The sequence below is a fragment of the Lactuca serriola genome, chromosome 4 (genome assembly GCF_051521515.1).
Source record: "Lactuca serriola cultivar US96UC23 chromosome 4, Lser_US96UC23_V15, whole genome shotgun sequence".
NCBI lineage: Eukaryota > Viridiplantae > Streptophyta > Magnoliopsida > Asterales > Asteraceae > Lactuca > Lactuca serriola.
Genome location: NC_136411.1, coordinates 230,833,738 through 230,861,583, shown reverse-complemented (window position 1 = coordinate 230,861,583; position 27,846 = coordinate 230,833,738). Strand labels below are relative to the sequence as shown.

General features: G+C 35.7%; 1 protein-coding gene across 1 annotated transcript; it reads left to right on the top strand.

The window, feature by feature from the left end:
• Positions 1-19,002: 19,002 nt before the first annotated feature.
• LOC145096819 (cytochrome P450 CYP82D47-like) lies at positions 19,003-21,069 on the top strand. Its single transcript, XM_079034184.1, has 2 exons — positions 19,003-20,071; positions 20,186-21,069. The coding sequence occupies exons 1-2, from the start codon at positions 19,118-19,120 to the stop codon at positions 20,816-20,818; spliced, it is 1,587 nt and encodes a 528-aa protein (XP_078890310.1). The 5' UTR covers positions 19,003-19,117; the 3' UTR covers positions 20,819-21,069.
• Positions 21,070-27,846: the final 6,777 nt, after the last annotated feature.

The window sequence follows — 27,846 nt, the reverse complement described above, 5'->3', positions numbered from 1 at the left end:
GTCCCCTAAAAATTGATACAAGGCTTGGAAAAATCATTAGAATCACATGTGATTTTTTAAACACCCAAAACATTAAGGATTCTATGTGTCGGGGAGTTTACGTCCGTAAACTCCATGTTTACCGTCATAAACTCCAATAAATGGTCCCTATGAGAGTTTTAATCCATTCCAAAGCCTAAAAATCCAAGCCTAACATTAATTCCCAATTGTTATGAAGCCATTTTGCACCCAAAAACACCATCCAAGAGTTCACGGCCGTGAACTCATATGGATGATGTGTTATGGGCCGAAAACTCATGTATGAGTTTACTCTTGAAGAGTAAACTCAATATCCTAGCTATATGCGTCCCCAAACGTCACCCGGGTCCTTCCGAACACTTGTAATGGGGTGTTTCCGCAACTAGAAGCGTATGTCCCTAACAAATAAATTAATCAAGTCCTAATTAGATACAAATGTGTATCATTTCAAAATCCATAGGAATCTTGTGCGTTTGCGAACCCAGAACTGACGTTTAGGATCCAATCTGACGCGTTTCTCAACCGGTGAGTTCATACCCCTAACCTTTTTCAAATGTTTTTCAATGTTTTTCAAATGTTTTCAGGGGGAATACTAGCAAAAGTACAAGGAAATCTTGTACTTAAACGTATTTTCAGTCCAAATGTTTTATTTCATGTACGTTTCTAATATCGAAAATCGTGATAACTAATGATTCGAATTGCAGGGTATACTGTCAGACTAAAGTGAGATTTCTATAAAAAGTGTTATGAATTATATTACATTTTTGCAAAAGAAATCATATTTAACATAAACTAAGATTAGAACGAATACGAATACGAATACGAATACGACTATGAATACGAATACGAATACGAATACTAACCAATAGGATAGAACGAATATGAATACGAATACGAATACTAACCAATAGGATAGAACGAATACGAATACGAATACGAATACAACCAATAGGATAAGTATGAATTCGAATGCGAATACGAATACAAAAACGAATAGATATAGGAATACGAATGCGAAATGACGCCTTTGGATGACACTAAGACTTTGAATATACAGTTAGTGTACCCCTTGAGGGTCACCAGAGTTTCGAATTTAATGCGAAAGTACGCCTCTGGACCTCTACTGAGTTTCAAATATATCCGCCTCAGAATGTCGACAGAGATTCGAATATACAACTAATGTACTCAACATCAGAACTTCGAAAATACTGTAATGTATGCTTCTGTGTGATTTCAAATATTCGAAAATACAACTAAGTTAGTAGATAATAGCCATTCGAAGGTAGAATAACTAAGGGTTAGAATACTTAACTAATACTACAAGTATGGTAATTACTAGTACTTCGAAATCAAACCTAAGAACCAACCACAATACATAGGAAAATATGGGATTTTCCTAAGATAACATAACAACTAGTAAAAAATTTAGAAACGAATAAGACAACTTAATACATAGGAAAATATGGTATTTTCCTGGGATAGCATAACAATTCACATACGAATAAAGTAACAAACGAATAACTAAACTATTAGGAAAAATGGGATTTTCCTGGAATGACATAACAAACCATTTTCGAATTTGTAACAAAAGATAACTAAACTGTTTTCATAAGAAAATATGGGATTTTCTTGAACAACAACTTTTTCAGAAAGCAAAGGAAACTCGTTCTTTTCAAAACTAAACCACTTATGAACTCACCAGCTTTATGCTGATTTTCAAACTGCTTGTATTCTCAGGTCAGCGCTAGACAGGTACACCGCCACCTTTTGGAGAAGACGAAGAGTTCCGAAGACTCGTCTTTACTTTTGTTCATATCATATATGTATAAAACACTTGTATAATTTTTATTTCAAACAGATGTAAACAATATTATGTAATGTAATGTTTTGTGTTTACTGTTTTACTATGTGTATTAGATTTGATACTCAACGTGGAGTCAACCCCGAAAATGTTTCCGCCTTTGGTTTTCTGGGTGTGACAGATTGGTATCAGACCCCTTGTTTATAGTGAACTAGTATACCAAATCTTACATGGTATAAGACTATAAACATTAAGGGGCCTAAGTGCTCTGAGCTAAAAGTATACTCTACAAATATAAGTATTTTCTAAAGTATACAAGTATACCGAACCGTCGAAATCCGTAACTACAAGTAGAACAAAATATAAGTAAATGGGTGTTGTACGCTGTGGTTAAACCTGGGCAGTTATGTAGTCGTGTCTAGGATCAATATAGCCTGGCCAACTATATTCATTCGAGACACGACCAACATGTGCTTGGGATTGACTGTGGTACGCAGCATACCTAAAACTTACCCAATACCCCAAACAACGAGCCGTCGTTACAACGAATCATGAAATACTATGGGAGTATTTCTCCAGCCGATCTATTGTAGAAATCCTCGTATACGTGTTGTTCCTTGATCATTCCTCTAGCGATAAAATTATCTGCCTTGATAACTCTTTCCTGCCTTATCGCTTAATATAATGTTATATCTGTCTTGATGAGATATCCCCTGATCCATATCTCTTGATTCAATTCAGAGGACTTATGATCCTCCCTTTCCTTATCTTTTTAGATCAAGATGCCTCCAAGAAAGAGACCTAGCTCGAAGAATACCAATAACCCTCCGCCGCCACCACCTCCTATTCAAATCGATCTGGAAACACTTCAGGCAGCCATTACTGCCACAATATCAGCCATCCTGCCTCAACTAAACCCCAGTGGTTCAGGGGGTGGTTCCCAAGCCCAAAACCAGGAAGGTAATCAAGGACACCGAAAGGAGTGTTCCTATAAAGACTTTATGAACGCAAAACCCATATTCTTCGATGGCACAGGGGGTGTCATTGCTCTAACTCGATGGTTAGAAAAGATCAAATCTATCTTCGAGATTTGTGCCTGTTCGGAATCCGATAAGGTAAAATTTTCCGCCTGTACGCTCATCGATAAAGCTTTGACTTGGTGGAACGGCCGAGTCAAATCCCCGACTCTACCTGTAGCTAATGCTATGGGATGGTAAGTTATGAAGGAACTACTACGCGCGGAGTATTGCCCTCGGGGTGAAATCCAGAAGCTGGAGCATGAACTCTGGAACCTGAAGATGAAAGGTTCCGATATCGCCGCTTACACTTCAAGGTTTGACGACTTAGCACTTCTTTGTCTGGGAATGGTTACCCTGGAGAGCAAAAAGGTAGAAAGGTTCATCTGGGGATTAACCCAGCCAGCAAAAGGGAACGTTATAGCGGCAAAGCCAGATACCTATGACAATGCCAAATGTCTAGCGCAAATCCTGATCGATCACAATGATGATTAAGAAGAAGCAGACACCACTCCTAAGCCAACAGAAAAGAGTGGAGAGAAAAGAAAGTTTTGGAAGAAGAAGAAGAAGAGTCAGTCTTCCCCAGAACCCTCGAAGAAACAGCAGATAGTGGCAGTCCACGCTGCCACTACCCCTGTCGCTGTATCTGTTGTAGGTTCCTCAGCCCAAGCACCTGTCACCGGATATGCCGGTATCTTCCCGTGGTGTAACCGATGTAGCTACCACCATCGCATCCCTGGCCCTTGTCGTGCAAAGTTTTGTAGAAGCTGTGGCCAGGAAGGTCACCTCACGCGAAGCTGCAAAACCCCAACCCCATCAGCTAGTCAAGCTTCCGGAGCTGGTATCGGTCAAACTTGCTACAGTTGTGGAGAGGTCGGGCATTATAGACGAAACTGTCCTAAGGCAGTAATATCTGGCAACACCGGGAGAGTCCTGACTATGGGACAAGAAAGGACAGCCGCCGACCCCACCGATGCCATAGGTATACTTCTCCTCGATGAATCTTGTGCTCATGATCCTTTTCGATTCTAATGCTGAAAGAATTTGCTAACCATTTATTCAAATATCTTTCTAAACTAAATCCTTCGTTAGTAATCGAAACGTGTACCATCGAGATGACCAACCAGTGAGAAAGAGAACGTTAATGTCATACCCTTAGATCTTATCCTCAATTCGGATGATTATTCCTTTCCATTCGATCTAATGGTAAACTTTTCGTGAAAAGCTTTGATGCGATCATTGGCATGTAATCACTGAATCTCATTCATGCTGTTATTCTTGTTTTCGAAAGGGTCATCCGTCCGAATCTTTCTTCTGACCCGACTCTCATGATTCTCGGCATCAAACCTAAACCTAACCTTCGCATCTTCGTGTATCAAAGCTTAGAAAGTTTCCCATGCATTCCTCGTCCGTGTGATATTCGAGAAACGAGAAGTCTGCAACTCTTTCCCCGATGCTTTTTCCGAAAATTCTCGAGAATTCCTTCCGAACGTCTAGTCAAGTCTCATATCAACCTAATCCCTCGAACTGGCTCGTAACCGAACCTCCGGGAGGATGATGTATCCAAGACAGCGACCAGGACCTGGCATGAACACCACGAGTTCGTAGTGGTGCCCTTCGGTCAAACCATTTTCCCTGGTTATGTAGATAAGCAAAGCAGTCATACCCGTGAAACTTCCAAAAGCTAAGACGATAGGGAACTAGTCGGCACCAAAGATACCTATAGAAACCTATAACTTAGTAACATTAGACCCTTCGCGATACTTGTAGGAACGATTCCGTAACCTTCAAACTCCGGTTACCCTTGGAACTTAGTAACACCCATCTGATACTTCACATCTCGGTCCTTAAGAAGTATCTACCTAACGAAACCAAGATGCGTCCCGATAGTGAGGGTTCGCTGGAACGTCAAGCAGAGACCCGATGCCACTTAGGAGTGTGAAAACCCGGAGCAGAAAATCCAACCGTATCTCATTCCAATTCATGATCTGTATCTAAATCTTTGAATTTCGGGATGAAATTCTCTCTAACGGGGGGATAATGTAACAACCCGAAATTTTCCATCGCCGAAAAACCCATTCTACCCGTAAAACTCGCCGTTTATCAATTCGTTCCGATTTCGTTTTGGGTTAAATTATTTAAACTTATATGTTTATTTGATGCTAATGAGTGTCTAAACCCCTTAGGAACTCATGAAATTAGCCCAAAATGTTTATTTAAGAAATTTTAGAAACGTCCCCGCCGAGTTACGGAAAATTAATCGGGTGAGACCAAAAGCCCCGTTTAATGCCGGTATCAGGTAGAATTCCTCCGTGTCCAAGTTTTGGGACCTATTTAAACGTGTTTAATCTTCCATTTGAAGCTTTTGCTTCCTCTCTCTACTCTGTCTCTAACCTCTCTCCTAAATCCAAGTTTAAGGGTCCAAATCTCAAATTTAAGGCTTCTAATCACCAAGGTACCTTCCCTAACTTGTTATACAACCCCTCTAGCCTTCAAATTCGAGTTTAAACCATGGATTAGGACCATTGTCATGTGTTTACGGCCCTTGAACAGTCCTAGGCTGTAAAAACATATAAATGGGGTTTTTGGAGCAACAAAACCCTTCCAAACCACAATTTGACCTTAGATATGGCTAGATGACTTTATGGAATGGACTTAGAATGACTTGAACCATGATTTAGAGCCTTGGTCATGTGTTTACGGCCCTGGAGCATGCTTGGGCCGTAAACACATATAAAGAGGGTTTTCAATCCCTTAAACTCTTCCAAAACACCAATAAGGCTTAGATACGATTTGTAGAATTATGGAATTGGCCTTGGAACACCTTGAACATCAATTTAGAGGAGTAAACTTGAGTTTACTGCCCAAGAACATGCTTGGGCCGTAAACTCATATTCTTGGGGAGTAAACTCCTCTAAATGTGTTAAAATGCCATTTAAATTCTAGAAGTGACCACAAACAAGTTTAGAAGCCTAAAACATAATAAATCACCCATTTAGGGAGTTCACGGCCATGAGGGGGTTCATGGGCCGTAAACTCCTAAAGTCATGCCAAAAGTCCCCCAAAAATTGATACAAGGCTTGGAAAAATCATTAGAATCACATGTGATTGTTTAAAGACCCAAAACATTAAGGATTCTATGTGTGGGGGAGTTTACGGCCGTAAAATCCATGTTTACTGCCGTAAACTCCAATAAATGGTCCCTATGAGAGTTTTAATCCATTCCAAAGCCTAAAAATCCAAGCCTAGCATTAATTCCCAATTGTTATGAAGCCATTTTACACCCAAAAACACCATCCAATAGTTCACGGCCGTAAACTCATATGGATGAGGTGTTATGGGCCGAAAACTCATGTATGAGTTTACTCTTGAAGAGTAAACTCAATATCCTAGCTATATGTGTCCCCAAACGTCACCCGAGTCCTTCCAAACACTTGTAATGGGGTGTTTCCGCAACTAGAAGCGTATGTCCCTAACAAATAAATTAATCAAGTCCTAATTAGATACAAATGTGTATCATTTCAAAATCCATAGGAATCTTGCGCGTTCGCGAACCCAGAACTGACGTTTAGGATCCAATCTGACGCGTTTCTCAACCGGTGAGTTCATACCCCTACCCTTTTTCAAATGTTTTTCAATGTTTTTCAAATGTTTTCAGGGGGGGGGGGAATACAAGCAAAAGTACAAGGAAATCTTGTACTTAAACGTATTTTCAGTCCAAATGTTTTATTTCATGTATGTTTCTAATATCGAAAATCGTGATAACTAATGATTCGAATTGCAGGGTATACTGTCAGACTAAAGTGAGATTTCTATAAAAAGTGTTTTGAATTATATTACATTTTTGCAAAAGAAATCATATTTAACATAAACTAAGATTAGAACGAATACGAATACGAATACGAATACGAATATGAATACGAATTCGAATACAAATACGAATACGAATACGAATACAAACCAATAGGATAGAACGAATACGAATACGAATACGAATACGAATACTAACCAATAGGATAGAACGAATACGAATACGAATACGAATACGAATACAACCAATAGGATAAGTATGAATTCGAATGCGAATACGAATACGAAAACGGATACTTATAGGAATACGAATGCGAAATGACGCCTTTGGATGACACTAAGACTTCAAATATACAGTTAGTGTACCCCTTGGGTGTCACCAGAGTTTCGAATTTAATGCGAAAGTACGCCTCTGGACCTCTACTGAATTTCAAATATATCCGCCTCAGAATGTCGACAGAGATTCGAATATACAACTAATGTACTCTTTTGGAACACATCAGAACTTCGAAAATACTGTAATGTACGCTTCTGTGTGATTTCAAATATTCGAAAATACAACTAAGTTAGTAGATAATAGCCATTCGAAGGTAGAATAACTAAGGGTTAGAATACTTAACTAATACTACAAGTATGGTAATTACTAGTACTTCGAAATCAAACCTAAGAACCAACCACAATACATAGGAAAATATGGGATTTTTCTGAGATAACATAACAACTAGTAACAAATTTAGAAACGAATAAGACAACTTAATACATAGGAAAATATGGGATTTTCCTGGGATAGCATAACAATTCACATACGAATAAAGTAACAAACGAATAACTAAACTATTAGGAAAATATGGGATTTTCCTGGAATGACATAACAAACCGTTTTCGAATTTGTAACAAAAGATAACTAAACTGTTTTCATAAGAAAATATGGGATTTTCTTAAACAACAACTTTTTCAGAAAGCAAAGGAAACTCGTTCTTTTCAAAACTAAACCGCTTACGAACTCACCAACTTTATGCTGATTTTCAAACCGCTTGTATTCTCAGGTTAGCGTTAGACAGGTACACCGCCACCTTTTGGAGAAGACAGAGCGTTCCGAAGACTCGTCTTTACTTTTGTTCATATCATATATGTATAAAACACTTGTATAATTTTTATTTCAAACAGATGTAAACAATATTATGTAATGTAATGTTTTGTGTTTACTGTTTTACTATGTGCATTGGATTTGATACTCAACGTGGAGTCAAACCCGAAAATGTTTCCGCCTTTGGTTTTCGGGGTGTGACAATAACTACTAGGATATGAATCCAATGGGCCGACCTTGGTGCCTTAGACCCTTAGTATAGTGAGGATAACTCACCTTGCAACATCGACTCAGAGAAATAAGCTCCAACCTTCGAGTCACTGCCACGAACTCCACCACCTATATTTATCACGAATTGTATACATAAGTTTCTGATCCTTCTAGAACTGTCCTCAAAAGTCAAAAGGTCAACCTGGGGCCAAGTCAACAGTCAAGGTCAACAGTCCATGTTGTCCTGACTTTCTGAGTTGCCTCGGCTACTTGCCGAGTTTCCTTGGCTTCTGGTGCACTCGTCGAGTGATCGAGTGACTCGTCGAGTTCCTGTCGTTTCTCGACAGAATTCTAAAGCCACTCATCGGGTTTCCTAAACGAAACTCGACGGGTACACACGTGTGCATAACTTTGGGGGAAATTCATACGACTCGCCGAGTTATTCATCAACTCACCGAGTTTCATGACGATCTTCATCGGACTCGCCAAGTTGTTCATCCAACTCGTCGAGTTCACGGCTTACTTCATCAGACTCGCTGAGTCATCCTTGTGACTCGTCGAGTCCGTTTGGTCCTTTTTCCATACAGACTTATTCTGAGTCATGCAATGGCTCAAATTCATAGATCTAGGCTTCTATGGCATACTTATCACGTAAAGTAACAAATGTTACGTACATGCATTGCTTTTAAGGCTCTAAATGCCAAATCTAAGCTCTTAATGGGGCTTTATGCCCAAGAGGGACCTCATACAAGATCAATTCTACGAATTTATGTTGCTAGAGCTTAGAGAGGGTTCAGATCTGAGGTTACAACTTCAGATCCAACACATTGTTCAACTTATCAACCCTTAAGGTCCATAGAAAACCCTAGAACTTCATAAAAAGGAAAACTCACAGAAGAGATGGTGATTTAGGATACCTCTGGAAGATGACAACTGAGAATAGTGCTTATTTCCCCACCTTACTTGCTCCAACCTCCTCTTCCTTCAAGCCTTCTTCTTCCAAAATCTTCAAATCAAGCTTCACACACTCACCAAAGCACACACACTCGAATCAGACCTCTCAGGGACTCTCTAAGACTGTAAAGAGGCCCGAGGGAGGCTAAGGCTCCTTTTGTTGGGTTTTCTACGCGTCAAATACACTCTAAAAGTAGGCAGCAGAAAAATCAAAACAACGATATACCTAAGTGTACATGCATCATATGGATCTATGGCTTCATGCTAATTTTATCAACCCTAGAAAACTAAAACATAAGTAAGAAAACATACCTCTTATGATGCCCTTGATCTCCATGCTTGAGATCTTGAACCTCCATGAAGTTGCATGGATGAAAGGACCCAAACCAGAATCCCTCTAATGGTATCACACCCAGTGACACCAAAGAGTGGAATAAAAATAACTAGGAGAAGGGTCAATTTCACAAACCCAAAGGGGTTAGAAATCGTCGTTAAGAGGGGGAGGAAGAAGGGTTGGCGAATACTTCAAGCCAAGGTGCAAGGAGGAATGGAATCCATAAGGCCCTATTTATAGCCTTGGATGCCTCCTCAGGTTTAGTACTCCTTCCCATGTGGGATGAAGGCCTAACCACGAAATTTCACTTCTTTCCCATGTGGGATGGAGTGATTTTCATCCAACCCTAATTCCATAAGGGTTCTGGAACATTCATGATTAACCAAATATCGATTAGTGAACATTCAACCCTTTAATTAATTAATCTGTTAATTAATTCCCATAATATATTTCCAAAATAAATTTCTAATTAGTTTCTAATTAATTATTAACCATAATAATTAATAAACCAATTTCTCCTTTATTTATTCTACTCAATTTGGGTCTTGAGGGCAACCCAAAAGGACCCTGGTATTGTTAGAAATATTCCCAATAGTTAATGATCTTGGACACTATTCCAATAGTCTCCCACTTGGACAAGTCTTCAACTATACGAGGACTAATATTTCTCTAATAATCAACAGAGAATTAGCCATCCAATGCAACTAGCGAACTCTTGATATAATCAAGATTCAGCCCTTAGATAAGTGATCAACTATCCCTTCGTTCTATGATATCGTTATGAAATCGAGACATGGATAATGGTCAATCTCAAGAATTCAAGATTATGTTTCCCGATATAGATTTGTGATGACTGCATCTGACTACTAAATTGAACACATCAATTCCAGTCAGGGCTTGGCCAAGCACTTTAGATGTCAGCACCAAATCATCGAGGGGCCCATAGATATCGCTTCTCCTATTAAGGAAGAAGGAACGAATAAACTTTGACTACATAGTTTTTGTCTATTTCATCATGTCAGACATGGACATACCCTTTATAGCTACCAGTTATGGTTAGCGTTGGAGTAGACCAATGCATAACAGAATCATAAAGCGAAACCCCACATGTATCTAGGTTTGAAGAATAGAAGATATTATCGTCTTAGAATTACTCGTGACTGAATCCATGAAGTAATATCTAAGCGTGGGTTGGGCCAATACTTAAATCTCTATTAAGCACTCATGAGTGTTAGCGCAATCACTATGCTATGTCCAACCAATATGAACAATCCACTAATACTCACGACAGTCTTGAATCACTACTTACTTCTAAGAGTATGACTGACTGTGGACGTTTGAGTAAATTAATACTCGGGAAGTGGGTTCCAAACATGCAAAAGTGAGAACACAGTGATAAGCTAATTGAAATGAACGAAATCCATCATATATTAAGATCACCACTTAATAATCGCCAAATCAAATTAAAACTTATACCACTTAAAGATCTCGGGTTTTAAAACAAACCAAACTAAGAGTGCTTAAGCCAATTCATTTGCAAATCTAACGCCTCTCGACTTTGTCTGACTGTCAGACTTGGTCAATGACATCTGCTTATGGAATGGATCGACAAGATTATCTTTCGATATGACATATTGACTATGATCTCTTTACATTTGACACGCTATCAAATGTATTGGTACTTACTGAGTATGTTTCATGTGAGCTTGTGTGACTTGGGATCCATACTCGAGGTAAGTTCACCCAATGTCACAAGAAACTTCATAAGGACCATCAATGATTGAATCTCAACAAAGATGTCACTAATGAATCTCTTTTAGTCACATAATCTTCTTTGCAATTTAACCAACTCCAATATACTCCAATTATGTTAAATCCACTATGGTGTATTACCTGGTATCTTTCAAGATAATATATCACCATTTAGTAAAAGCACGAATTCCGATTGCGATCGGAATTGCCTTTATTAGTATGGAACTTAGCATCAATGTAACTCTTACAATGATCTCTTCCATACGATCAAGATCATTTCTTCTGTCCTCCAAGGAATCTTAAGAATGTTCTTGATTTTGATTCATTGATTTTTTCCAAATTGATCTAATCAAACCTGTCATGCTTAAGGCATACTAGTCATTAGATCTAGTACATGTCATGGCATTTATGATCGATTCCATAGCAGAAGCATGTGGGACACGAATCATTTGCTTTAGCTCAATAGTATAACTAGAACATTAGCATTGCTCAATGTCATGCCAGCCTAAACTCCTTTTTGACTTCTGCATATCGAGTTTCCTCAACATTCCATGTACTTTGGCTTAATCCAATGAATCACTTTGATCTATCTCCATAGATCCTTATTATGTACGTGTTTTGTATCTCCCATGTATATCATAGTGAAACGATTCTCATACCAAGCCAAGCTTTTAAACCTACTAAGTTAGAATATAGTTTCCTATAAATCGTATATTGTCTATGTACAATACAAGGGTGACTATAGTGCTTCCACTAGCACTGACATATATGGCTTATCTATGTTTCTCGAAATTCAAACTCCTTGAAATTTCTCATTGAAACAAAGATTCCATTTACTCCCACTAGCTTTGACATACATATGGCTTATCTTTATTTCTCGAAATTCAAACTCTTTGAACTTTCTCATTGAAATAATGATCCCACTCGCGAGATGCTTATTTTGGTCCATAAATGAACTTATTAAGCTTATACATCCTTCACAACCTTTCTTGGTTTGATTATGTGTTTTTTCCTATCCATACTTGTTTCTTCTTGAATATCCACTTACACCTAAGGGTTAAGGTCAAGTGCTTGATGTACCAAATTACAACATACATGGATTGAATCTCGCTTTCCAAGTCTTCCTTCCATGTTGTAGCCTTAAGGGCCTACCATAGCTTCCGATAGCTGGTACACTCTAATTGCTCCATACCAGTGACTCATTTACCTCAGTAATATAAACTCTTATATAACTAGGTTCATGACGTCTTTTGTTAGATCTATAAGGAAAAATGGAAATATGTCAGTTTCCTTAATAGCTCTTTCAATTCCAAATTGAATGCTATGTACAACTTTAGGCTCTTCGTTGGTTGACTCTCGAATCTTATCAAGATCAATGTAGCTCCCACTAGCTCTTTTGGAAATCAGCTCCCTCACCTGGAAGACTGCCCTTTGGCAACATACACTTTGTTCTCATAAGGATTCTTAAATAATTATCCAAAATTCTTGATGGGTTGTCCAACGAGTTAACACATCTCTATTAAAAGTTCTAGATTGTCGAGCGCTTCACGACGAGCGTAAGCCTCATAATCGTAGACTTACATATGTGGTAGTGAGGATTAAATCCCACTTCACATACAATAGAGTGTTTCATGAACCTACTTAGTTGGTACAAGACCAAAGGACTTCTCATAACACTATTCATGGTACAATCCATGAACTGTTAATATGCATAATTCGACCCATCTAGTACAAAATCAATGAATGATTTGTTTCTCTATCCAACTAACACTTCCTATGGCAGTGTTTTGGGTGGAGACAGATCATAAAACTCTTTCACAATTACTTAGATGATCGATAAAGTTTAGACTGAGATTCTCACTATGAGTGTCTCATCCTATTGCCCAATCGTTTCTCAACATCTCTTTATGAGAGCTCTGAACACCTGAAAGGTTCCAGACTCACATTCATACGAAGTTGGTCTCACCATGTATCGTGGTTAATCTGAACGGTCTATTAGAGTGAACTAATTCCAACAGATGCTCACATCACCTAGTGATGCATTCATCATCTATCTTGATAAACAAGATTTGCATTTATCATAAGACTCAAGGCCAAATGATATCCAAAATCCGATCCAACTGGATATTTGGTAATGCATTTCTCATTTATGTATCAAAGAATATGATTCTACAAATACATTTCACACAAAACTTTGGATGTATTTAAATAAGTAAATATTGTGATTAATCTGGACGATCCATTCACAATAATACACCTTATTCAAATATTTGAATCAACTTTGAACTATTGTTACTATACTAGTTTCATAGTATAAACAATTTCAAATTATAACACCATAGACTACACATTTTGAAAAGATATGTCCTTTTATCCTATGAATGTAGCAAGGGCTTGGCATTCATGATCGAATTATCTTCTACATGTTTTAGTCTTCTTACTTCATTTTAGTAATTGCACATTCTTGCAAATGTCTGTACTAATCCTTAGTAAAATACTAAAGGTTTAGAAGTAATGTTTTGATGGCATTAAATCCATATATTTGATTGAATACCAAACATTGAAGAACAAGTTATCTTTTGATCCAATGGAAAGTAGCACGGGCTCGTGATCCATGATCAAATCTAACTTCTTCATGTTTCGGTTCTTTCACCTCAAATATACATTTGAGCAAGTTTGCTTTCTTAGTCCTTCTCTTGTTATGGAAACGAGAAGCTATCAGAACATGTCTTATAATAAGTCTTTCTTTGTCCTAGGTATTTGGGCCTAGATTAGGTATACCAACACTAATCGCCTGTTAAACCATGGGCAATTGGCGTTCTTCTTGACACTTCTATTCATGATAGTAAATTTATGGGAGTATTTGAAGTTTGAGTTTCTATGACTGCCATGTTAATTCCAAAAGGAAACCTCAACATGCTACTAAACTCCTTAATGGAAATTCCAAGTTGTTCATATCAAAATCAGAATGAACTGATCATATGTACATGTTAACTAGTCGACTAACCATAGTCAACTCCTAACTCAAGGAAATTCCATTTTACTTCAATATGTCATTTTACAACGTACATTTGACAATTGCTCTTTCTAACACTTTTGAATGCAATGTTTGAAGTAACCAAGGGATAGCTTTAACAAAGGCATGATCTTTCCTTTCGTTTATGAGAACTACTCCCAAACTACGAATTTGACAAGATTGATCATCCTCATAGCTAATCCTTTCAAAGGTTTTATAGCAGTAGATTTTAGTGGATAAGGTTATAGACATCATTCAATAACAAATTCCATTATAGTTTGTATTACTTATCTTTAGAAAAGTATCACCCTAAATAAAATTATTTTAAAAGGCTAGGATCCATATTTGGCTCCATGATGTGTAAAGGGATACCGTAAACACACCATAAAGTTATTTAGGTAGGCAAAGCCCTTTGCCAATTTCGATCACCACGAAATTCCTAGATCTTTGAGATTCATTGACTATCAATGGCATGTTAATCTCGAATTATGTTCATCTCAAATTCAATGACGGGGTCGCTGCGGATCATTGAACAGATGGTGAATCGACCATACAAAACCGCATGGTCCCCGGCTCAAGTTACGCTTAAGATTCGCGAGTTCCACATCATTCTCTACTTATACTCTCCAATTGGTGTGCCGGTTAACCACGCGAGCTCCATCAACAAGTTATAAAGAGAATGTGCAACTTTTATGGATAACATAAGATTCACATTAAATAGATTGAGAATTAACCTTGCAAAATCGCATGGCCCCCGGCTCAAGTTACGCTTGAGATTCGCGAGTTCCATATCATTCTTAACTATACCCTAGATTGATGTGCCGGTTAACCACACGAGCTCCACCAACAGAATATAAACAGAATGTGCAATTTTCAAGGATAATATAAACTCACATTCTATTAATAAAACGGGATTTTGTTTTATACTTGTATTTAGAATACTTTTGGATTGACCATTATCACTATCAAACTTTTCGGTAACTCCATTCTCAAAATGCAATTGGGCGGTGAGGGTGGTAAGCGTGAAGCATACTAAAAGCCGACCTCATTAGGAATCAAAGAGACCTCCTTAAACCCCTACATTAGAACGGGTGACCCTAGTCGATGTAAGACTGCCAATGTCAATATTTAAACACGCGAGGGCGCATGTTGTAACTTTCTTATCCATATAATAGACATAATTCTAATATGTATATAAATATAAGGGGTAAATTTAAAACTCTTTAAATTTAGTTGTCTATTATTAATTATAATTAATTGTGAGGACGCAATGTAACAATTAATAAATCAGGAGGGGGTAATATTCAAATTTATAAATCTCTTTTATAAATAATATTAAATATTTAAATTCACTATTTAAATAATAGATAAATATTCAAATTCAAATAAACACATAAATATTCAAATTCAAATAAACATATTTAAATAATATTTATCCATTAATAAATATTCAAATTCAAATAAAACATTTAAATAATATTTATCAATTTCCAGATTTAAAACATTTTAAAATTTGGTAATTATCCATATTTGATAAAGCTTCATATTTGAAAAATGGAAAAAATCCGAAAACCCTAATTCTGTTGAGCTCACGTCATGAGCTCTAAGCTCTCACGTCGTGAGCTGCGACTAAGGTATTATCAATTACGAATTTTTCAATAATCCTTCTCCCATTCAATTTCAAACAAGGTTTTAAAGAAAACATGGATCTAGGGTGAATATAACCATGAACCAATGGCTCTGATACCACTGTTGGGTTTTCTACGCATCAAATACACTCTAAAACTAGACAGCGGAAAAATTAAAACAACGATATACCTAAGTGTACATGCATCCTATGGATCTATGGCTTCATGCTAATTATATCAACCCTAGAAAACTAAAACATATGTAAGAAAACATACCTCTTATGATGCCTTTGATCTCCATGCTTGAGATCTTGAACCTCCATGAAGTTGCTTGGATGAAAGGACCCAAACCTGAATCCCTCTAATGGTATCACACCCAATGACACCAAAGAGTGGAATAAAAATAACTAGGAGAAGGGTCAATTTCACAAACCCAAAGGGGTTAGAAATCGTCCCTAAGAGGGGGAGGAAGAAGGGTTGGCGAATACTTCAAGAAAAGGTGCAAGGAGGAATGGAATCCCTAAGGCCCTATTTAAAGCCTTGGATGCCTCCTTAGGTTTATTACTCCTTCCCATGTGGGATGAAGGCCTAACTACGAAATTTCACTCCTTTCCCATGTGGGATGGAGTGATTTTCATCCAACCCTAATTCCATAAGGGTTTTGGAACATTCCTGATTAACCAACTATCGATTAGTGAACATTCAACCCTTTAATTAATTAAACTGTTAATTAATTCCCATAATATATTTCCAAAATATATTTCCATTAGATTCTAATTAATTATTAACCATAATAATTAATAAACCAATTTCTCCTTTATTTATTCTATTCAATTTGGTTCTTGAGGGCAACACAAAAGGACCCTGGTATTGTTAGAAATATTCCCAATAGTTAATGACCTTGGACACTATTCCAATACATTTAAATAGGGACACAAACCCCGGGAATTAGGGTTTCACTTGCTAGCTTCTACTCGCCGAGTCAGTCACTTAATTTGTGATCCAAACCCGCTGCTACTCGACGAGTAGGGCAACCAGCTCGTTGAGTAGGTACAAAACCAAGAAACTATAATTGAACAATACCTGAGAATCGGGGCGTTACAATAAAAAGAATCGAGAATCAGCTAATTAGATTATTAGATTATCAGAGGAAGAACCAAAGAAGAAGAACATATCAAACTTAACATATTGTTTCATTGTTTCAATTGATATTGCAGATTGGTAACGGTTGCTTCTTACTTCTATCGAGAATGGAAAATCAAAGAATGAGAAGTGGATAAGGAAGATTAGAAGAACAGCCCGTAGTCGCTTGCTTTTTAATAGAGGTTAATTGACCAAAATACCCTTATACTAAAATTTGTGTGATTATAAAATACATGTTACCCTATTGTAATATCATAGACACTCATATCATAACCATTACACTCATATCATAACCATTGATGTTATTCCATCTGTTGGTCCAGATTTGTCCATACGAACACACAATAGATACAAGAAACACATGAACCTAACCCTATATATATATATATATATATATATATATATATATATATATATAACCAATGTTTTGTAAAATTCAATGGTTTTTGTTCAAAACGTTTTGGTGGTGCACCAATGGTCTAAAATTAGATCTTTTTATTGGTTTGGTCTCTATCAGTGTGAAAAGGATGTTATACCCCATATAATTCTCTTTTTAATTATTTTATATTTATTTTCCCCTTTTTAATTATATAAAAATAAAAAGGGGTCAAACCTCTCTCTCTCTCTCTCTCTCTCTCTCTCTCTCTCTCTCTCTCTCTCCCTTCTACCATTTCTTCCTCCTACTATAGTTCAATTCGACCACTACCTCCCTCCCGTTGTCGGATGAAGAAAACAAAACCAAGCAACAATTAGTATATATGCTACCCCCTATTGGAGCTATGGTTTGCTAAATATAGTTGCTATTGGCAAAGCCAGAATTTGCATACTATAGTTAGGGTTTGCTAAACAAAAATGGCGAACACCTACACCACCACCGGTGTCCACCTCCATTCATAAACCTTGTTTTCTATCTTTTCTAATTTAGTGTGTGTCGATTTCAAGAGTTTTTGCCATGGGTTTACATGTGTGTGTGTGTGTCAACTTCAAGCTTTTTTTGCCAATCGTTGATATATTTACACAAATTTCAATCTAGAGTACAATAATCGTCGTTACAACATGTGAAAAACCCTAATTACTACCTAACCTAAAACTCGATATCAGTTCTTAAAATTCAAGAAACAAAATTTGGAAACAAAAGTTGGATTGTTTTCTGGTTGTCCATTATTCTAATAAGCGGGTTCTGATTTTGGTATAGATATAAAGACAATTTATGTATTTTTTTATATTTGTTCATCTTATTGTTCCTCCATATCTGTTCGTCTTGTTGTTTGTCCAGATCACAAGAAATTTATGTTAAATACAACATCACTATATATGTCGGTATAATTTTGGTTTTGAGATGAAGATACAATATGAAACGGATTTCATCCGGTGAGTTGTTTGATTATGTATAGTTGGGGAGAAAAATAAAGGAGTTGTTTTTGTATGATAGGGAAATAGGGAAGAGAAAGAAGAAACGAGGTGCGGATAAAGAACACCATCCGGATGCTTTTCGATTTTTGTAACCTCAGGAGAAGAAAATATAAAATATCAGAAACTATGGTGTGTGCGTCGATTTCAAGTTTTCTTGCCAACCGTTCATAGACGACGACAATTGTCGTTACAACTATAATAGGTGAAAGCAGACAGAGGTAGCAACAGAGAACGCATACAAAGGTAGGTGATGTATGTAGCAACGGAGAAGGCAATCAGTGGCGACCCATGTTTTCGAATTTTCAGTTTAGACAGTGGGAGGTGGGGCTTGTGTCGTCGCCGGAGGGAAGGCCGCCGGTGGAGGTTATGTCTCGCCATAAAGTAAAGAAGAATGAAGATCGAAAGAGGGAGAAGGTGGGGACCGCGAATGATGAATTAGGTGGGGCGGCTTGGGAATTTTTTGTTTATTTAATTATGAAAATAATAAATCTGAAGAAAATAAATAAAAAGAAATTAAAAAACAATCTTGGGGCATATTCGTCATTTTAAATTGGATGTAAAACCAAAAAGCAATGACAACCAAGACAACCAAAACCACAAAAATATCCTAAATTAGACGACTAATACACCACTAAACTTTTTTTTCTCTAAAACTAAATAATTTTGACAATCCCAAAAAACATTTTTACAATTTATCTAATAAATATAACTGATTTAGGTATAAAACGGTAGGATGCACTTTCCTTTTATGTTGACCACAATTAATACAATTAATACAGCACCACGTAAACCCACCTTCAGTATGCGGTGGTGTTTTTAGATAAATGGTTTCTGATCATTTATGGACCGCCATAAGGATTACAGAAACAATATCTTAGCTTTTTAGGTTCACACATAAATACAGTTACACATCCATTAATTTCGCTCACTCAGCCATGGAGTTCTACCTCATAGTATCAATACTTGTTGCAACAATCTTCTCTATTCTTGTACACCGTTTATTACTTCATATCCTCCACAGAAAGAGGGTAAACAACCAAAAACCACCACAAGCAAAAGGGGCATGGCCGATAATCGGACACCTATACCTTTTAGGTGGACCTGAGCTACCTCACAAGGTTTTAGGTGACATGGCAGAAAAACATGGCCCAATTTTCACCATTAAGCTTGGTGTTCATCAAGCTTTGGTGGTAAGTGATGCAGAGATTGCCAAGGACTGCTTTACTACCAACGACAAGGCTTTTGCAAGTCGACCGAAAATGGAGGCATCAAAAATCATGGCCTATAATTATGCGGTGTTTGGCCTGGCTCCATATGGGGACTATTGGCGAAAAGTGCGCAAAATGGTAGTGTTGGAGGTTCTTTCTCAACCAAGAGTTGAGATGCTTGGACATATTCGAGCTTCAGAAGTTAGAGCATCCCTTAAAGAGTTATATGATGGCTGGGTAGCGAATAAACCTACTGAAAGTTCAGAGTCACAGATGGTAAAGGTGGAGATGAGTCAATGGTTTGGGAACTTGGTTTTAAACATTGTGGTTAGGATTGTTTCAGGAAAGAGGTTTTCGCCAAATGATGAAGAAGGGGTTCGATTTCAGGCTGTCGTAAGGAAATACTTTGAGTTGTTTGGGGCATTTTTGGTTGCTGATTTTATACCTTATCTCAACTGGTTGGATGTGGGTGGATACAAAAAAATGATGAAGAATACTGGGAAGGATTTAGACAATATCTTTGACCGATGGTTAAAGGAACACAAGCAGGAGAGTAAGTCTATACAGCAACATGAAACGAATCAAGACTTTATGCATGTGCTAATTTCCATTCTTCGAGGTGCTTCTGAAGACGAATTCCCGGGTTTTGACCATGATACAATTATTAAAGCGACAAGTCTAGTAAACTCAACCTTTTTATCTCATTGTTTCGTGATTACATTAAATATTTCTTCAGCCTTTTAACTATATAACCTAATCCACGAGTGTTTAATTGGTGTAAATTCCTGTTCACAGCAAGTCCTAGTAGCAGGCGTTGACACGACATCTGTGACATTGACGTGGGCTTTAGCATTGTTGCTCAACAACCCAAAAGCATTAGAAATTGCACAAGATGAAATTGATAAGCATGTTGGAAGGGACAGATTAGTGGAGGAATCAGATCTAAAGAACTTAGTCTACCTCGATGCCATCATCAAAGAAAGTTTCCGCTTATACCCTGCTGGACCTCTATCTGTTCCTCACGAGTCAGTGGAGGACTGCATTGTGGGTGGCTACAACATTCCAAAAGGAACTCGTCTTCTGGTAAATCTTTGGAAGTTGCAACGTGACCCAAATATATGGTCAGATCCCACCGAATTCAAGCCTGAGAGATTCTTGACAAGTCACAAGGATATCGATGTCAAGGGAAACCATTATGAATTGCTTCCTTTTGGTAGTGGTAGAAGAATGTGCCCTGGTGTTTTATTTGCCCTGCCGGTTTTGGGTTTAACGCTAGCTAGTTTGATACAAGAGTTTGTGCTCAAAAAACCATCAAACGAACCTGTTGATATGACTGAAAGCATGGGGATGACTAATGGCAAAGCAACACCACTTGATGTTCTTTTGGGCCCTCGTTTAGTCTCTAATTTGCATAATGTCCGTTCGTGATATATCAACTTCAAATCGCCTACAAATCCCACTCCATCGATCATTCTCCATAAAGCAATCAATTCTGATGGGTGCAAGCAAAATAACCCAATTAGGACAGCCAAACTCCTACTGCTTATATAGCTAATAAAAGCTTGATAATTATTATGTAAAGAAGTCATGTGGTTGCATTCTACTCATCTCGTTTATATATGTGTTGTGTACCCATCACTTTCCATATTATAATGTTTTCACCGTTATAATTAAGTTTATATATGTGTTGTGTACCGATCATTTTCATAAGATAGTGTTACCAAAAGTATTTGTAAATTAGATTGAAAGAATTGATGATTAGGATGAACAATGAGATGATGGTAAATAATGGAAGAATAATTAAGTGGTTTCCTTATTGAAACAACCCGTAAGGTATATTAGAAAATATGTTTAGCAACTAATAAGGAAATTGTGGGTGTTAAGGAGTAAAAAGACCTAAGTCAATCAAATTTTAAAAATACATCAGAAACTCCATTAATAATGGATGATGATTTTGGTTGCCCTACCTCAAGGTTAGGTACACTTCCTTAAGCTTCTAACCGAATTTGAAAATTTCAATTTTTCAAAAATTGGATGTTTAACTAACCGTGATGTGAAGCTGCATTCTCTCGAGAATGAGGGTTTCTAAACAACATCAAATTGAAATGGTCACATACAACGTCTTATCTACCATTGATTCATTTGAAATTTGGAACTTAAATTAGGTTTTATTAATCATCATTTATTTAATTTTTGGGCATTTACGGTTTTATGGTTTTATTTTCGGGTTAAGACCTATTCGTATTAAGGTTTTAACTTTGTTCATATTAGGTTCTTAAGCTTTTTTTGTACACATTACACCAATATGGTTGTTACAACCGTTTAAAAAAGTAATAATGTTTTAATTTTTGTCCACATTAGATCCCTAAGGTTTTTTTGGTACATTACATCAATATGGTTGTTATAACCATCTAAAGAGGGGTAATAAGGTTTTTATTTTGTCCACATTAGATCCCTATTTTTAATATTTTTATCATTTAATGTAACTCTTTTATAATTTGTATTACTATCTACTTAGATGGCTTCAACATTTCATTTTTTTATTTTAGTCGTCCATTTACTACAACTACAGTTTCAATTGAAATGTTGCATAACAATTTTTATGTCATTTAAAGTAATAATAATAATAATAATAATAATAATAATAATAATAGACTAATAATAATCAAAGTCTTAATGATTAAGGCTATGTTTGGCGCACAACAGCTAGCTAATAAACTAATTTATTTTTTGATCTTTTTTAAGTTGTCATATTTGACAAGCCAAAAAGTAACGTATAAGCTAGCATTTTAAAAAAACTACATAGACTAGTTTTTTAAAAGTTATATTAAATTTTTTTTCCAAATATACCTCTTAATTAAGAAAACATATTTTTTAAATGCTCGTTTATGACATAATATAATTTTCAGATAGCTTATAAGTCCATGACAGAGACAAGGTCAAAATAAAAAAGAGTATCCCTAACAAATAATGTGGTATCCCCGATAAATAATAGCATATCGGGGATACCCCATTGACGGAGCCATTACTAATCGTGGACATCCCATTACATTTCGGGGATACTTTTTTATCTTGACCATGGCTTCGTCGCTGGCTTATAAACTATTTGAAATTTATATATTAATATAAAAGGGCATTTAAACAATATGTTTTTTTAATTAATTAAGGGGTACATTTGAAAAATAAAAAAATGTTTAAAAAAACATGTCTAAATAGCTTTTTAAAACGCTAGCTTATAAGCTACTTTTTGGCTTGCCAATACAACTTTGAAAAGATGGAAAAATAAACTAATTTATCAGTTAGCTGTGACGTACCAAACATATCATTAATCATTAGGATTTTGATTATTAATAGTTTTTTTTTTTTTTTTTGTAAAAATTTACACAAAATTGTTATGTAACCTTTCAATTGAAACCGTGTTGTGGTGAATAGGTGACTAAAATGAGAAGATGAAATGATAAAGCCATCTAACTAGCTAGTAATATAAATTATAAAAGAGTTAGATGAAATGATAAAAATGTTAAAAATAAAGACTTAATGTGGACAAAATTAAAACCTTATTATCCCTCTTTAAACGGTTATAACAACCATGTTGCTGTAATATGTAGAAAAAAAGACATTAGGGATCTAACGTGGACAAAATTAAAATATTATTACCTTTTTTTAAGCAGTTATAACAATGATGTTCATGTTATATTAAAAAAAAACAGAACTTAATGTGAACAAAGTTAAAACCTTATTACCCTCCTAAGTCATTAAACTCTTTATTTCGAAATAAAGAGTTTGACACGACATTAAATTGAAGTTGTATTTAAGTAATCATGCTACTACCCACAAATAGAATGTCTTATTTTAACTAGAAAAATAAACATGTTGGGAAATTGAACGTGTGTTTTCATGAAAAAAATCAAATTATTTTAGAATGTATTTTTAGCATCATTTTATGATTTTAGTTCATGGATAAAAAAACTGGTAACACCAAAATAATATTTTGAAAGTTAAGTCAAGGTGTTTTAATATAAGTTTTTGATTTTAATTCTAGTTCCTGGAAAACGAATTGCCGCTAGTTTTTTTTAGATTTTTGGCGATGGTTTTGTGAAAACATGGTGGTCACCGCTTTCATAATTTTTGTCACCAAGGTCAAACTACTTTCTAGGATCATTTTAGTCGCAATTTATTCAAAATGTGTAACCATTGCAAATCATATTTCACACCTTAGCAACTGCTTTAGATAGGAATTGGGGATAATAAGTTAAGAGGGTAATAACGTTTTCGGTTTTTCCATATTAGGTCTCTAACATATTTTTTGTGTGTATTACATTCATTAAGGTTGTTATAACCATTTAAAAATAATTTCTTTTACCGGTTTCTTCATCTTAAAAGTATTATTTGTAAACGGTTAGAATAACACTAATGGTGTAATACGCACAAAAAATACGTAGGAACTTAAAATGGACAAACGGGAAACGCTATTACCCTCTTAAGATTTCTAGTATTTATTATTTTCAATATATATTTTTAAGATTTTTAGTATTTGTTTTTATATGTGTATTTCATATAAAGTTGTTGAAATTAAAAAGAATAAAAAAATAGAAATGTTTGGATTGGATTGGATTGGATTTTGTAACCACATCATCCAGTTAACCTCTAGCAAAACAAAACCTCTAGCAAAGAGCTAGAGAGAAGAACAAATTAAGGCCGTATTTGATTTTGTAACCACATCATCCAGTTAACCGAAACCTTAGAATTCTAAAACGAAAACCAACGAAAAGAAAGATCCACAACAAAATCAAAGAGCCTATCTTTTCTAGGTTTATTGCTACTAAAAAGGAAAGAATTACGAAACGTCCAAAGCACTCATATGACCACCATAAACACCGACACAACAATCGGGCGTTCTATATGAACCGTCGGTCTAGAATCCAACCAATCCACCACATCACGGATAGATGAAAACACACGAAGGTCCAAATGAAGCCAATGCCCAACCCAACTCCAAACTTGATCAGCAACCGAAAACTGCAGCAACAAATGCTTCACACTTTATTGAGAATTATGACACACATGACACAATAAGGAATCTATCACCACCCCCTTTCCACCAGTTTAGCTCTTACCGGAATGCGATACAAAAGCACACACCATAAAAAATGTTAATTTTAATAGGGACAAAACGGTTCCACCTAGTAAGCATACTATCCATAGGATGCGTCATATCATTAACCCAATTTTGTGCTGTTTTAACAATAAAGATAGCCGACAATTCAAGCTCCCAAGACCACTTATCCAACATTTCCCCTATACGAATAGGATTTAATATCTCCACGAGATAATCAAATTGGGTCGATTCAGCCCCTCCTCTAATCCCCCGACGCCAATGAAAATTTCATCGCCCTCGAATCCCATTATTCACTTACTCGAGCATCTTGATAAAAGGCCAAAGCAAAGAGCCTCCCGAACCGCTCCCTAAGAGGAATATCCAAACACCAAACATCCTTCTAGAACATCGTTTAAGTCACATCCCTCACCACTCTATACATGAAATTAGAAGGAATACAACCATTCTCATGGAGATGATTAATGGATCCTACAATCTTTTGCCAAACACCCCCTCCAGTTCCTATTCTCGAATCGTCCGAAAAACCACCACCTTCCCCATGACAAAACTTGACAATTTTAACCCAAAAAGCTCCCTTGTCATTAAGAATTCGCCACTTCCATTTATAAAGAAGGCCGATGTTAAAAACATCCAAACTACCAACCCCAAGATCTACAAGTTTCTTATTTAAAAATTAAATATTTACTATAAGGATTTATAGTTTCATATGAGGATAATGACTTAGGAGGGTAATAACGTTTCTTGTTTGTCCATATTAGGTCCGTAACGTATTTTTTTTTTTGTGTATTACACCATTAAGGTTGTTATAACTGTTTAGAAATAATCTTTTTTACCGGTTTCTTCCTTTTAAAAGGACTATTTGTAAACGGTTATAATAACCTTAATGATGTAATACGCACAAAAAATACGTTAGAGACCTAAAATGGACAAACAGAAAACGTTATTACCCTTCTAAGTCATTATCCCTGGGAATTGTGACCAATATTGACATGGTCGAGATTCCTAGCAATATTTCATCAATTATAACGGTTTTTACATTGATATATACATTTACCTTGTGACAGTTATTAAGTGAGACGTAAAACATATAAGGTCACAAAATATAACTTTTAGTGACTAAATTTTATATTGGAATTAGTAGATCATGAAAATATAAGTTATATAGAGACTGAAATTTATTTAAGTGCCCAAACAGTTATTGTCACAATTGAATATTTGATTTTTCACTAAAAGTAAACAATTCATAATAAAAATAAATTATAATTTGTTAGTACATGTTAAATTATCGGTGCCACTATAAATAATATACGATGACAGTTGAATTTATTATGTGATTAAATGTAAACAATAATCATGATAAATGATTAAACATGTGACTATATATAAACAACACTCATGATAAATGCTTACCATGTTTTGAGTGTCTATAAGTACACAATATTCATGCAGAAAGACTATATGTATTTTAGGGTGAATGTTTGTCTAATAGTAAACCTCTGTTATCATAAAAGATATAAATTGTATGCCTACAAGTTATTTATGGTCACAGTTAAAACTCTTAGGAATATCTTATCAATATAGTTTTTATAGTTTAAATTGTTCATGGCATTCTATTTATATTGTTCTTCCAACATAGGCGAATGGTTTAATTTTGATGTCAAACTAGATTATGACCCGCGTAAAACGCGGGGAACATATAAAAATGTACATATAAAGGTATAAAAAAATTGGGACTATAAAAAAATAAAGTAACAGAAACAGACTTAATATTATTGGTAACATTGAAATGTCTGAAAAAAAAAAAAACAATGAAACACCTAAATATCTATAATCATTGAAGGATCTCTTTGTAGACATAACTTTTTGTTTTATTAGTTGGACGATCTTCCTCGTCATATATGAGTAACTTCGATCCTTTTTCACTTGTGACGCGAGAAACAAAAAACATTTAATTGACAATAAGTGAAGACGGGCATACGCAAGTATAATCCAACATTTCATAATTATTTTCATTGACTTTTGTTAATGGCCATAACAAAATAAACAACTATGGGGAATTATCTCGGCTAAAAATGGAATGAGATTCTTTTATTAGACGGAGTTAACTTCCAGCAAGATATATAAGTAGTCTCATTGAAGAATCTAGCATATATGATTCAGGCTTTAATGACGTGTCTTCCAATCCTAACAATATGTAATCTAGTACCATTGCATAGTCCTTTGGTTTGCTCGATATTACGAAGTAACATGACTGGAACACCTATTTTTAGTGTATGTTTATGGATGGAAATTCTAGATGCCTTAAAACCATTCAACACAACTGAAGAGTAGATTGATTCCTCAAAAAAAATATGGTAACTCTATCTCACATAAAGAATTTGAACTCATATATGTTTTCCCTTCATCTTTCATCAATCCTAAAATGTAGTCATTGGTAGCATCGAATTCTTCATTTGTAGGTACCAAAATAGCTTTATCTTGAAAATAAGATGGATCATTAAGATGGTTTTCAAATGATGGATAAATGGTGGATACAATTGAATGAATATGGTCACCTGTAGAGTGAACAACAACGTCTTCTGGAAATTCAACTTCAGCTTCACCATCATTAGGGCCACCAATATTACCTTCACTAGTTTTAAAAATCCACTCATCAAATGCTTTTGTCTCATCCAAATCATTAGTTAGATAACCAAACTAAAGCCTCATGTTTACCGTTAAACGTAAAACTTTACCTTCACGCCTTGATTCAATAAAGGAAGCTAAATAATTTACGATATACCTAAATAATCAAATGCATATCAACTCGATAACATTAATTGAAAATGTTCAAGGTTTGATGTCAGAAGTTTGATGTATAATTTAGGAATTGATACTACAGTTCAAAGTTCATTGCTTGTTTTTGGATGATTACTCAAATTACATTGTTAATCTTAGTAGGGGTCACTAATATGGTTGATGGTCTGATCTTGGTCGATGTGATGTGTTCTTCTCAATCATGAAACCAATGTGGATAGTACGCAGACCATGTGCTGAGTAACACCTAAGTGAAGCATTTTAACACATTTAGATCAACATAAAATCACTACCTTGCATGGGATAGTTGTGTAGGGCCAATCAACTATTACAGGAAGACCTTATTACAGTAAATTAAGAACATTAGGTTCTGAATATGCAACATTGTTTTGTATATTGATCACATTCTTTCTGGTAAAAAAATCCTTCAAAGTTTCCTGGTAATGATCATTAAAAAGTACAAAACATGTCAAATAACATTTTAGCATTAGTACATAAGTTATTTCATATGTTATTTTGAGAGCATCTAAATGGTGTGTAA